General features: G+C 39.0%; 1 protein-coding gene across 1 annotated transcript in view; it reads right to left on the reverse strand.

Annotated features, from left to right (window-relative positions):
• LOC108671324 (4-aminobutyrate aminotransferase, mitochondrial) overlaps positions 1-9562 on the reverse strand; it is a gene marked incomplete at its 3' end in the record, with an annotated part of 19518 nt that extends 9956 nt beyond the window's left edge. The window contains 2 exon segments of the mRNA XM_018158847.1: positions 2248-2390; positions 9423-9562. Coding sequence (XP_018014336.1) covers positions 2248-2390; positions 9423-9480 — 201 coding nt within the window.
• Positions 9563-11110: the final 1548 nt, after the last annotated feature.

Below are 11110 nucleotides of genomic sequence, written 5' to 3' on the forward strand. Positions count from 1 at the left end.
AGGTCACCCACCGTCATCAGGGAGGTCACCCACCGTCATCAGGGAGGTCACCCACCGTCATCAGGGAGGTCACCCACCGTCATCACTCAGGTCACCCACCGTCATCAGGGAGGTCACCCACCGTCATCAGGGAGGTCACCCACCGTCATCAGGGAGCTCTGCAGACGTTGCCCCCAGTCTGCCCCCGGGAAGACACCCAGTGAAGGACGGTTGACGAAGGCTCTCTGCGCAGATCAGTTGTTTATCAATTTAATGTTATATTATAAACATGATTATTCGTCTAAAATGTCCAAATACTTTCTTTTGAATTTGATAAGCCCTTCAAATCTACTACCAGTAATTAGTTAAATTTTTTAAAATGCCTAATAAATAATATTTATTGGATTTAATTATATTTGATTATTTTAAGGGGATCGGCTACCCCTACGGGAAACTTCTACAGTTATCATCCGATTGTCATGAAACTTCACATACATACGTAAAATGTAAAAAGAAAAACATTTTGCCCATATGAATTTCTCGAAAACGGCTAAAAAGGGGTACTTTAGAAAATCTATCTCCTCCCACAAATATCATTCTACAACATCGAGACACATATCAAAGGAGATCTGCGTGAAGGCGTCCAGCAGCACGTTGCCGTCCGCGTCTACTTGGTAGTTGCCTACACTTTTGTCGTAGTCTACGAATACCTGCACCCCATGGCACGGCTGCACACGAATATAAGTCACAACATTATGATAAATCATACGGAACTATAAGCAAAGCAGTACATTGATAATGGGATTCCAAATTGTATGTAGACTAAGGTGTGATTTTCCCGCTTATATTATAAACCTTGTCGAAAAAAAATCAATAGACAACAGTTCGGAAAATTTTCAAGTAGTTGTCACACTTTTTTTTACGCGGGAACGATAAGGATTTTAAGTAATACGAAAATACTGCGTCAAGTACATATAAAGTCACGTACAGGTAAAGTCAAGTGCAGGTTAAGTTTAGTACCTACACGTAAAGTCAAGTACAGGTAAAGTCAAGTGCAGGTAAAGTTAAGTACACGTAAAGTCAAGTACACGTAAAGCTAAGTACTACACGTAAAGTCAAGTACATGCAAAGTTAAGTACACGTAAAGTCAAGTACACGTAAAGTTAAGTACATGCAAAGTCACGTACAAGTAAAGTCAAGTACATGCAAAGTTAAGTACACGTAAAGTTAAGTACATGCAAAGTCACGTACAAGTAAAGTCAAGTACATGCAGAGTTAAGTACACGTAAAGTTAAGTACACGCAAAGTCAAGTACTGCTGCAGCTGCTGCAGGTACTGACCGTTATCCTGCTGCAGCTGCTGCAGGTACTGACCGTTATCCTGCTGCAGCTGCTGCAGGTACTGACCGTTATCCTGCTCAGCTGCTCTAGGTACTGACCGTTATCCTGCTGCAGCTGCTGCAGGTACTGACCGTTATCCTGCTCAGCTGCTCTAGGTACTGACCGTTATCCTGCTGCAGCTGCTGCAGGTACTGACCGTTATCCTNAGGAGTCGTGCAAAATACAAATAAAGTGTTCGTAGTCTACGAATACTTGCACCGTCTGGCACGGCTGCACACGAATATTAGTGAGAACTGCGTGAGGAGTCGTGCAAAATACAAATAAAGTGTTCGTAGTCTACGAATACTTGCACCGTCTGGCACGGCTGCACACGAATATAAGTCACAACTTCGTCAGAAGTCGTGCATAATATGGATAACGCATTCGTAACACCTGCACCCCATGGCACGGCTGCACACGAAAATAGGAAGTCAGAACTTCGTGATAAATCATACGGGACTATAGGTAAAGCAGTACATTGATAATGAGATTGTACATTAGATGTAGAAGAAGGCGGGTTTTTTCCGCTTATATTATAAACCTTGTCGGAGAAAATCAATAAAGAAGAGTTCAAAAAATTTTAAAATTGATAAGTGTCACTCAAATTTATTTTATCGTGGGATGGATAAAGCGTAGATAATTCTGACTATTTTATACAATAATATTGGAAATAGTTGTGTTGTATAGAAGGGACTGAGCTAGGTTAAGCAATTATAGACAGGATGGAACGACAACAAATTAGGGGTAGAAAACCGCGTGACAGAGCTGAGAAAACCGTGTGCTGAGCACCTGGTACGTCTGCAGGGCACCTGGTACGTCTGCAGGGCACCTGGTACGTCTGCAGGGCACCTGGTACGTCTGCAGGGCACCTGGTACTGCAGGTACTGACCGTTATCCTGCTCAGCTGCTGCAGGTAGGCCCGGGAGTTGGGGCCCGGGATGTCCGTCCTCACGACGGGCTGCGCGGGCTCCCCGGGCACCAGGGGCGCCGCTGCCGCTGCCGGGGCGCTGCTGCTGCTCAAGGGCGCCGCCCCTGGCAGGGTTAGTGACCAATTATGAATTATTATTATTATTTAGAATAATAATAAATTTCTAATTAATTATTATTATTAATTAGAACAATAATGAAATTCTAATAAATTATTATTATTATTTAGAATAATAATAAATTTCTAATTAATTATTATTATTAATTAGAACAATAATGAAATTCTAATAAATTATTATTATTATTCAGAATAACAATAAGGAAAAAAATAAGTTTGCATTCAGTACCGAATAATTTGCATTGAAATAATGAATATTATTATTGAATAAATTAATCTATAATTTGAATAAATAATTTAACTCTTATTTTTTTCTTTGTCATGAATGTATAACATCCCCCCGATTTAGATTCTATGATGATCATTAATCTAGACCAACAGTTGATTGCTTGCACAATAGTTGTTAGTGAAGAGTTTGAACTTTTATGCTAAAAACGCTTGTGATATTTAGATTAATTTTCAGTTGCATCCAAAAACGTGTTTCATGAGTAAATTAATAAGTGATTTAGTAATCCATCAAAAATAGTAAGGTTCCTCGAGTTATTTAATAAGTGGTTTAATAATCCATCCAGAAGAGCAAGTTTTATAAGTTATTTAATAAGTGGTTTAATAATCCATCCAAAGCAGTAAGTTTTATAAGTAATTTATCAAATACACTCGAGGAAGCTTGCAGCAGCTGACCATAAACGAGTGCGTTTGTTCAAACCTATTTTTAGCTTTCAAATAAATACAAGCATGTTAGTATAGATATTAATATGGATGAGACTAATCAAGTTGATAGCACTACCATTTAAATGGATAAAGCGAGGTACAGACATTTACATACTCGAACATTTAAACACAGCTGGCATAATTGCTGGGTAATTAAGAAGTCAAATGAGAAAAAGCGTCGATGACTCGATTAAAATGAAGGGTAATAGAAAATTGTTGAAGCTCAAATTCCGTTATCGCGTCAATAACGATTGAAGATCAACGTTATCTAAACAATCTTTAAATCAATCTAAACATTACGAACACAACGCAACAATTAAAACAACCTTTCATTAAGTGCCGCGAAGACAACATAGCCCTTTTAACTGATTTTATTTAAAACAAAAGATTACAAATACAATCATATACCGGTAAATTTTCTGCACTAGTTGTAAAAAAAGTCCTTACATTTATTTAATAATTGACCAGCAAGTAAAAAGAGGCATCAGTGGCGGCAGATTGGATAATGCGATGAATCATTTGCTGAGAAAGCAAATGCATCGCAGAAGAGCGATGCTAAAAATACATTATACCTGAAGCCATATTATGCAAATTAACGTCCCATATTTTTTCTTATTATAACCGCCCCGATGGAAAAAATCTACCGTACACGACATAAGTTGCAACTCAATAGACACTAGCTTAACTTGCCGCTCGTTACTAAAACCGCATTGTACATCATAGAAGCATGATTTGTAAGGTTCTATTAGCACATTATTACTACTAAGTTCTTTCGATCTCGGTATAGGGAGTTGCAGTGCAGTTTTGTTTATATAATAGATCGTTTATATTTGAGGCCGATGATGCAAGTGCTGTGGCGTCTTGAGTGACATTTACGTTAGAAAAATTGTTGTGTTGACAGTCTTGTGTTTCAAAACATCATGTGTTACATTGAGAACCTTATATGTATTGTATCTCTTCCACTGAATGAGGTGGCGAACTACGTGTACCGTGCCGATAACGATAGCACTTGAGTCGCCGGCCTTCAATAGGAACGATCTAGTCTATAAACAAAACTGAATGATGTCTCTGTATCGCGATTTAAACAGCTTAGAAGTATCAAAATATAGCGATTATGTGTTATTCTAACCCTACAGATCGAAGTTCTAACAGTTATTCTATGGTTTTCAGTAACAAGCGACGAGTAATTAAGTGCGACATGCGTGTCACTGCATGTCGGTACATACAGTATATTCGGTGTCCAATTAAGCATAATTAAACATTGCTTCCATGCTGCCACGTGTCGCTTTCTGGGAGTGTTTCAGATACAATTTGTGATCCCATAACAGAGATTTTCCATACCACATACCAACTGCTGCCTTCGTCCAAATTCTCCGTCGGGTGAACCAGCAACTCTGTTCTCAATGCCGGTGTGTTTTTACCTTTTCTATAAGCAAAATTTATATTAAAGCCCAAGAATTTCTTAAATTGCGCAATACATATTTTGAAAAATTTATTTATTCGAAAATTTATATTGCCTTTTTAATATTAAACACTAATTTAAAAAGTTTGGAGAATAAAAGTTTATATAATAATCATGTCTGTAAATGGTGTCTCAAAAAGTAATAATAACATTCTTTCCTGATACTATGGTACCATTAATCAAAACAAAAATACGCGTTTTCCTAGTACGGTTACTCGAACTAAAAGAATTCACACAATATCGCCATAAAATTTTCCATAAATTGAAGAAATTCCCTCGAGCCGCCGCGCAATTCGCATCAGAAGAGAGAGGCTGAATTCTTCTCGAGTTCTATGCACACTCGATGGCTGAAGGGCTTCCAAGGGTCATCCAAAGCAGGCTCGGAACTCCTGAATTTCCTCAATAAAAACACTGGCAAAATTTTGGCAAGCCTACCGAATAATGAAGCTAAAAACTCTAATGGGTATGACAGCGCACGCTAAAGTATGTGGTCCAAAAATATTTAATACACAAAATTTCCTTTGGCTTTTATTATTAAACTTTGTTCAAAAATATTTAATAGGCCTTTAAAAATTTTCTTTTGCTTTCATTATTAAAGTTAAATAGTTTGTGGAACATATTCCTAGACAGGAAAAAGTTGTTCAATAATGCAAATTTTGTTGAAGATCAGAAAGTAAGTCGTATTTCCTCATTTTTTTCACTATATCAGAAATTAAACTTTTTGTTGAATTTGAAAATTCGGATACAAGATTTTCAAGAGACACTTTTCTCGATGATTACGAGGTTTTGACTGAACATAATTCATTATCAATTCGCATGTTGATGTAGCATAGTGGTTCCCAAAGTGGGCGGGACCGCCCCCCTGGGGGCGGTGGAAAGAACTAGGAAGGCGGTGAGGAAGAAGGGGCGGTAGGGGGGCGGCAGTCGGAAGTCAAAGTCAGAAGTTAAAACGTTTGTTTGATGATTTGTACACAACACGTGAAGCACACGACTCAGCGATGGGTTTTTCCACCCCGATATTGATTTTTTCATCTCTCCTGGGTTTCTAGTTTAAAATTTTGAAAATTTTCAAAATCTGGGTTTTTTGTGCATTTGTGGGGGGGAGGGAATATTATGTGAATATTATGTGTCTGATGGGGGGCGCTAAGAATTCACTTGTGAGCCAGGGGGGCGCCTGCCTGCAAAAGTTTGGGAACCACTGATGTAGCTTGTCCACTGAGCATACTCGCTAATCCTCAAGATTAATCCGAAAATTATTAATCCTAATCTTAAAAATACAATTTTAGTTGAGAACCACAAAATCCTTCTCTAATCTCTATTCGCNGGAGGTACACTGGTGGCAGGGAGGTACACTGGTGGCAGGGAGGTACAGGGATGTACACTGGTGGCAGGGAGGTACGGGGAGGTACACTGATGGCAGGGAGGTACAGGGAGGGGCAGAGGTAAGTGCAGGATACTGACGCGTCGTGTCAAGGCCGGGGACAGAGCAATGGCCTTGATGCGCACAGAGCAACTGCGCAGAGCTGTGCTGCAACCCACCATGTCTGGTGCTAACCGGTTCATGTACAGATATTTAACCGGTTCATGTGTACAGAGCTCAGGTTATTGAGAAGATCAAGGGAAGGATGAGAGAGGCCTCCCACCGAACCAAGCTCGTTGTAGGACTCAAAGCTGCTGCGTCAAGTCACATATTTTATAATATTTCAATACAATAACTGCGTGCCTTTAGAGCTACACCAAACTTAGCCTCACACGATTAAAGCTGTTACACTTGGTATATAACATTTGATAGTAGCAACTCATTATCGAACACAATACCTGCACAGTATCTACTGCACAATATCTACTGCACAATATCTACTGCACGGTACCTACTCCACTACTGCACAGCATCTACTGCACAGTATCTACTGCACAGTGTAGTACAGTATATACAGTTGACTAGAAGCCTAGGAGGCAACTGTGATTGTTTATGAAATAGGCTTTGGTGAACGCATTTTTTCCTACATTTATGCGGATAATTTATTCCTTGGCAATGTAGGCAACCTTTTTATGTTCATAGTGCAGGCCATAATAGCGATAGGGAACTTATATATTAGTACAAATCTTAGGGCCTGCCTGACATTGTTTCCTGCACTTAATTAAGTTCGCTAACCTATAATAGCTAGTGCACGTCCAACAAGTCAAGGGTTACTCCACTTCTGCAAAGATGAAAATGTTTAGAAACAAGCATACAGGTACTCTATAGTAACATTAAACCTTAACGCTAATGGAAAGATATGACTGGCGGAAAGATTCAAATGGTGAAAAAATTTAGATGTGGGAAAGATTTAACTGGTACATAGATTTAAATGGGGAAAAGATTTAACTGTGGAAAGATTGCTTCAAACAGGCTGAAAGATTTAACTGCGGAAAGATTCAACTGTGGAAAGATTTAACTGGCGGAAAATTTTGACTTGATACCGAAGAAACGATCATAGCCGAAGCTCATAATTTCGACTTCGAAGTGCGCAGAAATTTTGCGTTAACGCGATGGTCGAGTTAAATAGTTTATCTCTACCGGTGCAACAACGAACGGGATATTCTTCTTACGTGCCAATTGAAATATGTGAAAATTAACATCGACTTGGAATGACGAAATTTTGCTTAGTGGCAATAATTAAATTTGATCGCTTCATAAATCATTGTAGCAACTTAAGACTAGTCTGCGTGAAGTTCAGTTGGATGAATGGAATAGCCGGACCTCTCGGACCGGCCGAACCCGCGTTCGGTCTCCAAAGTTCAGTGAGCCAGGAATATCTCCCAAACTAATGAACGCAGCTCGATGAAACTTTCCAACTTGTAGGACCTCACGGTGATGTTTAGGCGTGATGATTCTATTCGATTTAGCTTTCGTTTCCACGTTATCATGTCATATGGTCCAAAATAGCAGTGAGCCTAATACCTTCTTCTATCCTATTGTCCAGATTTAAATGAAACTTACAGCATAACTTGGAAACGAAGGCGAAATCGAGAAAATAATCACTGCCTAAACATCACCATTAGGTCATAATAAATGCACGTGCAAAGTTATATAGAGCTGTGTTAATTAGTTTGGAAGATAATACATATTCACTGTAAATTTGACAGGCAGCCTCAGAAATGCTGAATGACGCCTCATTTGAAAATTTTTGTACCACCTAAACATCTGAGTAATGCAACCGACCGTAGTCAACACGATTATAGGCAATACACTTTAAAAAAGTTTAATTATATTGAATATCTCAACGCTGCACGACGCAACATTTCCGATAATCGGGCTTATGACAAGAGATATTTGTAAGTGCAACTGCACACCATATAACATAACATAACATAGTGATGTCGGCTCTGAAGTGTAGGCCTGATGTGGCCTGTCGCCGATTCTTTTCCTTTTCGTGCCTTGTTCATAGATCTAAACTCGTGTCATTTGACCGGATCTTTTCATGACTGGCGATAGTTTGAAGAAGCTACTAGACTTCCACCGGGTTCGATAAGGAGCTAGGCAAGTTTCATTACAACCCTCTCTTTGTATTTTCTTTGCCGTAACGCTTCCAAAAAAGAGAACCTTATTCACGTGCCAAATCAAATGCCACTCGGCAGACCACCTGACAAACGATAAGTAATGAATACCGGTATCTTGAACCTGAACCTGAACGTAACATAAAATTGGTGGAGTAAATCACTCCGATTCACCCAACTTTAAAAGATATGAGACGATAGGAAACGTCTCTCTCTCCATAAAATATTCTTTAAAATCCCTATTTAATCATACCGGTGCAACAACGAACGCGTTATTCTTCTTACGTGTCAATTGAAATATGTGAAAATGAACAGCGCGACTTGGAATGACGAAATTTTGCTTGGTGGCTATAATTTAATTAGATCGCTTCATAAATCATTGTAGCAACTTAAGACTAGTCTGCATTAAGTTCAGCTGGATGAATGGGATAGCAGGACCTCTCGGACACTTATCCGGCCGGACCGGGGTTCGGTCTCCAAAGTTCAGTGAGCAAAGAACATCTCCCAAACTAATGAACGCAGCTCGATGAAACTTAGCAACTTGTAGGACCTCACGGTGATGTTCAGGTCGTGATGATTCTATTCGATATATCTTTCGTTTCCGCGTTATGCTGTCGCACGATCCTATACTTCTATCCTATGGTACAAATTTAAATGAAATTTACAGCATGACTTGGAAACGAAGGCGAAATCGAGAAAATGATCACGACCTAAACATCACCATTAGGTCATAATAAATGCACGTGCAAAGTTATATAAAGCTGTGCTAATTAGTTTGGAAGATATTACATATTCACTGCAAATTTGACAATCAGCCTCAGAAATGCAAAATGATGCCTCAATTGAAAAATTTTGGACGACCTAAACCTAAACATCAGAGTAATGCAACCGACCGTAGTCAACAATGACTCAACACGATTATAGGCAATACACTTTAAAAAAGTTTAATTATAAGGATTATCTCAACGCTGCACGACACAACATCTCTGACAATCAGGCTCATGACAAGAGATATTTGTAAGTGTGACTGCATACCATATAGTCCGAATTACCTCTAACCTCTCTACTATTACCTCTAATCTCTCTACTATTACCTCGAATCTCTCTACTATTCCTACACTAGCGTCTAGTACGGTATTACCTATAGCACAATATGGGGTAAGACAAGAACAACTGTACAAATGTTATATTCTCCTTCCTGTAAGTTCCTGGCGATTGACCAAGACTGCAGAATTACATCAAGCAACAATCGGGAAAAGCACGCAAAACTTTTGAGAAAAAATTAAACGAAATGTGAAATACAAACCTGCAGCGAGCGCACGCTGACCTACACGAGCAAGGTTCTGCATAGATAAAGTAAGCATAACGCTTCAAACTTTGGAATATCTTGGATGTGAACACCTGTTTCACGCAGCGCCGATCGCACCTCACGACTTGCTGCTTCGACCGCCACTTCTGCACTGAACTGAGCGCCCAAGTCCAGGGTTGCCAGATGGAGCCGAGTGAAAAAGGCCAATTTAGCTCACAAAAAAGGCCACAAAAGGCCTCATTTGAAATTAATAAGAAATTCTTAAATTAAAGGTAGTTCTAACCATTCGCAGGGCATGAATAAAATTGAAGGACCAAATTATCAGAAAAAAAAACGGGAATTACACTTTTCATAAATAAGGCCCAAAACGGATAAAAAGGTCAATTTAATTTTTGTCAGGCCAATGCCTTTAAAAAAGGCCACATCTGCGAAATTTGGCCTGAAAAAGGCCCATCTGGCAACACTGCGCCCAACCCGATGCCACAGCCACGCCACCACTACACCCTGTTTCTCATCTCACCATTTCGTTTCGGACAACAAAAACGAATATACATTTTTCATAGTTTTTCAAACCGGAAAGAATTTCATTTGAAAATTTTTAATAACATTAGTTTCAAATTTGATCAAAGAATGGCTTAGTGTTATACTTTTAATCCTTCACCTTCGTATCCCTAAACTTAATTAATTGATAGTTAGGCAATATTCGCGTGAGCGGTGAGTCCTCCGAGGAAAACATCAAAGAAGATCGTTCAGGCATTGCGCTGTTGCAGATAGTTTCGTTCACTGCAATGGAGCAGTAGGAGAGCTCGGTGCCACAATGGAAACCCTTCAAATTCTTTTTTTTTTATGGCGACAAAACGTGACACGCATGCAAACCGCAATTCTAACTTTTTATAATCATTCATTTCAGTAGTAGGCGTTTTTTTGTTTGTTTGAGAGCGCCCATTAGTGAAATAAATTCTATTATTAGTTAAATAAATTTTTTTTGATTGAATTTTCATCTATATACAGTGGCGTAGAGCATGAGATAGAATAATTTACATCATTGTTCAATAATTGTGCTGCTTTCAATTCAATTCGTCTGCGTTTTCACTTCAAATACTAATTTGTCCACACAACCGATAGATACGCCTTTGGTTACGCATAAAAACTCTCCAAATAGTCTGATGCTGTATATTAAAATATATAACTCGTCTTTATGAATAGTCTTTCTGTATATTCTAATTGAACAGAATTGTTGGAAATAGTCGACTATTTTTAATATGATCCATGTAAGGTATAACTGCGCATGCCATTTTTCGAGAAGCTTGTTTCTGAGCAAATGAACATGCGAATCTTTATAAGTCATTGTGTTGCAGAAAGCTTGGGGTAAAGCTTAACGATAGTACGATTTTCCCAGTGAAGGGATTCATTAATATCCATTGTGATCCAGTGAAATAATTGTATACCTACAACTATCCAAAAAAAACACTTGTTACATGGGCCACTTATTAAGTCACAGAAACCTAACCTACATTAAGTATTAAGTGGCAAGTGTAGGTTAGTGGTCTAACCTAACCTACACGACAGCTTGGTAGTACCAAACTAAGACCAGCAGTCAGTTACTGCCGGCATATGGAACACTGAACACTAAAGTTCGTTGTAAGCACCAGTGGAGATGACATAAAACTTGAAGTTACTCGCAG

Source organism: Hyalella azteca, unplaced genomic scaffold, assembly GCF_000764305.2.
Source record: "Hyalella azteca isolate HAZT.00-mixed unplaced genomic scaffold, Hazt_2.0.2 contig13588, whole genome shotgun sequence".
Taxonomy (NCBI): domain Eukaryota; kingdom Metazoa; phylum Arthropoda; class Malacostraca; order Amphipoda; family Hyalellidae; genus Hyalella; species Hyalella azteca.